The 5000-nt window shown below is 54.7% G+C and overlaps 1 protein-coding gene across 1 annotated transcript in view; it reads left to right on the top strand.

The window, feature by feature from the left end:
• Positions 1-4414, top strand: part of CLIP2 (CAP-Gly domain containing linker protein 2) — a 72392-nt gene extending 67978 nt beyond the window's left edge. Inside the window, 1 exon segment of the mRNA XM_056819753.1 lies at positions 72-4414. Within this exon segment, the coding sequence (XP_056675731.1) occupies positions 72-83 (12 nt within the window). The 3' untranslated portion in view covers positions 84-4414.
• The last annotated feature ends 586 nt before the right edge of the window (positions 4415-5000 follow it).

Below are 5000 nucleotides of genomic sequence, written 5' to 3'. Positions count from 1 at the left end.
CAGGGCCCAGCCTGGAGGGGAGGACGTGCCGGGGTCCGGGGAGGCCTCACCCGCTGCCTGCTCTCTTCCAGGAGAAGCACTGACCATGAGAGGAGACGGAGGAGAGAGACGGTGCCCATTCCACGCCCGGATCCCTGCTCGCCTGGGCAGCCACGCACCCCACTGCCCACCTCCGGCTCCTCCGCCAGGCGCCTGGCCGAGATGGTCCCTCCCGAGACAGGATCGGTGTTTGTCGCCACTGTGTGCTGACGGACGTGCACAGCCCCCTCCCTTCTCCCCTCTCCCGCCCCCCAGCCCATCTCCCACCTCCCTGACGGGGACAAGGCCCCGGGCACAGGCTCGGAAGGAGCCACTTTGGCCGCCTTCCATCCTCCCTGCCCCAGGGCCTCTGGGCTCTGATCTGGACACTCGGGGAAGCCCTGGATGGCTTCTGGAATGCCGTTTGGAGGGTGTGTGTGTGCGGTTGGGCACTCTAGCCTCAGAGGGTCTGGAATCACAAGCCCCCCTCACGTCCCCCACGGACAGGAGCGCCTCGGAGCCTGGCCGCTGGGCCGCTGGGCCCCCCTCTCTCCCTGGCTCCCCCTCCCCCTCTGAGGCCTTGTCCTGGAGAGCCAGGAGGCGGCTGGGCCACCCCGGGACAGCTGCAGTTCTTGAAGGGCTTCTGGGCGGACAGGGACCCCAGCAGTGACTCCCGGCCCCCCGGGGAGACCCATGAAGCCGCCGGCTGAGACAGAAGTATTAGTGTGAGCAGACTGTGGGGTCCCCTCGCCCCCTTCCTCCCCGCTGTGTAATGCCACTCATGGTACCGAGTCCCCTCCTTAACCAACCTCGCCTAGATTTCCTTTCTGCTCCTCCTCCAGCTGGAGACACTGACTGTGTTGGTGAGCTACCCGACACCCCAATTCTCTCCAATGTCTTATGGCCCCCCTCGTCCTCCGCGCCTCGCTTCCTCCGGCTTTGGTACGAGCTCCATGCCAGCCAGAGGGTGGGTGAGGGAGACGGCGCTGGAGCCGGCCCCACTGATTTTCCTTTGGCCGCCTCTGCTAGCATGCAGAGGTGGGGGGATCCCCAAGTCTTAGGGTGAGGGGAAGGCCATCGGGGGTAGAGACTGCAAGAGGAAAACCCAAGATCTGCTGACACCCGCTTCCCTAACCCGCCCCTGCCACTTGGGGGAAATCCCTCCGCCCCCACTAGCGGGAGATCGGGCTGGGGCTGGAGCTGGGGGGGTCCCGGCCAGGATTTTCCAAGATTGGCTCTCGCCCCCTCCCAGGATGCTTTCAGACACGGCCCAAAGGGAAGCAGCCGGCCCGTGGACAGCTCACAGGTCCCGGCTCCTTGTGGGGCACATCCACATCCTCGCCCATCCCATGTGTTCCTTTCCTTGGAGTCGGGGGAGGAGAAGCCCCATTATGGTCCCCAGAGTCTTCTGTCATCTCTTGCTAGACGGAACCACCGACTGGGCCCCCATCCCTCGTCTTGGGGATGGGGCTGTCATAAGACAGAATAAGGAAGGCATCTCAGAGGCCAACTAGTCCGGCTGGTCGATGGCGCCCTGGGCCCCCAGGAGCCTAGCTCTGGAGCTAAAAGGGCCTCAGAAACCTCTTCATCCTCTCCATTTCGTTGTAGGGGAACTGAGTCCCAGCCCAGAGAAGTTAAGGACAGGCAGAGAGCCCCTCCCTCCCTAGGCTAATGAATGGACATCCGGCTGTCCATGGCCACAACAAAGGGGACCATTGAGGATTTAGAGCACAGACCTCAGTGATTATTCCACCCATTTTCACTGATGGATAAACACAGACCAAGAGAAGGGAAATTGGACCGAGATTACACGGAGAGCAAAGGGCAGAGCTGGGATTCGAACCCAGGTCCTCTGAACCCCAATCCGCCATCCTATGTGTCCTCAGTTTTAAGCTAGCATGGCAGCGATGCCCATTGCCACTGTTCCCATCTAGGACGAAGGAGACACCGTGGAACATCGGCAGGATTGGAGGCTGAGGGTAGTCCAAATACTTCTTTCCTGACCCCCTTACTGACCCCTCAACCAAATAAAATGGACAAAATCGGGAGCCTAGCCCTGCCCACAGAGACCTGAGTTCAAATTTCAGTTGGCTCACATGGAATTTAGATTCAATTCCCATCCAAATTTATGGGACAAACACGTCCAGCCACATTTCCCCAAGAGCCCAAAGGCAGGCTTGTGTGTTGTGCTCTCTTGGGTGTTTTTGTGGGTGCCTGTGAAATTCCAGAAATGAGGCTCCTTCCCACCACCTTTAAAAAGCCTGACTGGGCACACAAACACCCGAAAGGATAGAAATTCATTTTGTAAGCATTTGTTCCGGATGAGGGTGTTAAGCTGGGGTTCCCTAGACTAGAGAAGTCACAGATCTCACAGGCAGTGCCTGAAGTTCTGGTCTTGGGATCAGGGAGACCTGGGTTCCAATTTGGCTCTGATACTCTCTCCAGTGACCCAAGTTTAACACTAAGTCATAGACCAGTGATGGGCAACCTTTTGAGCTTGGTGTGTCAATTTTTGCCAAAAAACCAAGCATAACTTGGGTGGTGTGTCACTTCAGGAAAAAAAACCATAATTTCACAATACTCACATCTTTCTTGGTGTGCCATAGGTCCACCATCACGGTCACAGATGGATTGAGATCTGCACTAGTAAGGGGGATTTCCCCAATAGTGGTCTCTGACAACACCCATCCTTCCCATATTGGAGCCTGTGCTACATTCATAGAGATGCATGGATTCACCACCCATCTCCTCCCTCTCTCCCCAGGGCTCTGAGGCACTCCTTTTCAGTTTGGTGTCTGTCTGTGGCTTGAGACCCCACATATAACCCCAACCTTGGGCTCTTGGAATCCCAGCCATCTGACTTTTTTCTATCCTCCGGGCTGTTCGGGTGGCAGTCGATATCTCCCACTGAAGAGCAGTAGCCAGGGGCCCTTCTCCCTAGCTCTTGTCTCCTAGAAGCCCTCCCCATTGCTTTCCTGGGGCCATCTTGCTCCAGGCTCTGTGCTCCATTCTACAGAGCCCTCTAGTGGTAGGGCATCAATAAAATAACCAAAGCTCTTAGATAGGCCAGCACTTACCCAGATCCTCTTTGGCTCTGAGGGGTTAGAGCTAGAAGGGCCCTTGGATCATCAAGCCCAGATGGGTCACACAGGTAAGAAGTCAATGAACTGAACTTGAACCCAGATCATAGAAGGAATGATAGAATTAGGGTTGGTTGGGACCTCAGAAGCCATCTAGTCTAACAACCTCATTTGACAAAATGAGGAAACTGAGGCCCAGGTCACACCAGTAGCAAGGCTCAAACTCAGGTCCTCTGACTCCAAACCCAGCTTCTCTTTGCACTATACTCCAGGTATTCTGCCTCCAAAACCTTTCTTCGATACCAGGCTGCCTCCCACCTAGGATCGCCAAGGGATGGAGGCCAGTAGAACACCCTCCCTCCAGCCCTGCTGGTCCTTGCCTTCCCTCGCTAGGAATAATGAATTCTCCTTCTCCTGCTTGTTCACCGCTGCCTTCCTGCCTCGTAGAGCCTCAGTGAGACTTGGTGACCTCCCTAGTTCCTTCTCCCTTGTCCTCCTATGACACAATGGGACGAGTCTACAAACTGGGTCCCAAGGCAATGGGCTTCTGAGCTGGTAAGGGCCTATGCATCATTGAGTTTGATGGGGAAGGAGGAAGCTGAGGTAAGAGTGATCATGGAAATTTCCTTTCGGAATGCAGGGCTGCTGGGAAGGCTGTGCCCCTGGAACTGTGCCCAGGGAAGGTATCCTCTCAGGTGAAGAAATATGCCCCTATTTTGGGGGGCAGCTTCACATGCCCTGATGTGCTGAGCAAAGAGCAAATCGGAGAGTCCAGACTCTCCTGCCCCATCTGGATCTCCTATGTTGTTTTCATTAAAAACAGTAAAAATAGCAAGGAAGCTTTTAAGAACCTAATCCAGGCTCAAATCCTCCATTAATTCCATCAGGTTTGGGCCACTCCTCATGAGCTAGGGTGAGAAGGCTTGACCCATAGACTTCACGTTAGCAGCAGTGGGTGGATGTTGGTGTAGAATGGGATGGGGATCCCTTGCCCGGGCCGTCACACTGCACATGGATGGTTTGGTCCTTTGGGGCAGGGCTATGTCCGACATTTTGGATGCTAAGACTCTTGGAGAGAGTTGGTGTCACTAGTAACGTCTATCTGGGGGGCTGGTTTGGTTCCATTTCCATCTTCCTCTGTTCAAATGTTGTACAAACTGATGAGTTTCACTCGGGTCTGTTGCCATGGACCACAGCCTCCACCTCCCCCTTCCCTCCCTTCCCCTTCCTGAAACTTGAATTGATAAAGTGTGGTGAGTTCCTACCAAGAACAATAAACTTGTGGCTGAGGTCTGGGACCCAATGGCCTGAGGCAACTGATCCCTCTTCTCTAGTGGTGGGATGATCTGGTGTCTGGAAGAAACTGGGGTTGCAGAAGACCTCCACCCAAGCACTAGTGGGGAGCAAAAGTTTGGGTTGATTCAATTCAACATTAGTAGCCTCCTAGGCCCTGGGGTGACAAAGGCCCAATTAAATGGATCCTGTCTTCACATTGCTTACATTCCGCCAAGGAGGAGACGGGCATAGACACCACTAAGTAAATACAGAATATTTGTGAAGTCATTCGTGGGGGAGGGGAGTGGGCTAATAATTGCGGGGACCAAGAAAGGCAGCATTCGGTTGTGCTTTGAAGGAGCTAGAGATTTCATAAGGAAAGGGTGCTAGTTTGTGCAACCAGAAAGCAGCAGATGGGGCCAGGCTACTCGGAAGGGATATCGAGAAAAGGATGAAATGGAGGGAAAAGTGCCCCGACTTCCCACTTGGATTCAAGACTGGGCTGGTTCTTTTCCTTCTGCCTTCTTGGGACCCTGAACAGAGGATCCTGGGAACACGGGATAGATACACAGAGATCAAGCTTTTCTTAATCAGCGACTCAATTGAAAGACACAGATGTCTTGTCCA

Source organism: Monodelphis domestica, chromosome 2, assembly GCF_027887165.1.
Source record: "Monodelphis domestica isolate mMonDom1 chromosome 2, mMonDom1.pri, whole genome shotgun sequence".
Classification (NCBI taxonomy): Eukaryota; Metazoa; Chordata; class Mammalia; order Didelphimorphia; family Didelphidae; genus Monodelphis; species Monodelphis domestica.
Note: the sequence above shows the minus strand (reverse complement) of the source record. Positions and strands in the feature narration are given on the sequence as shown.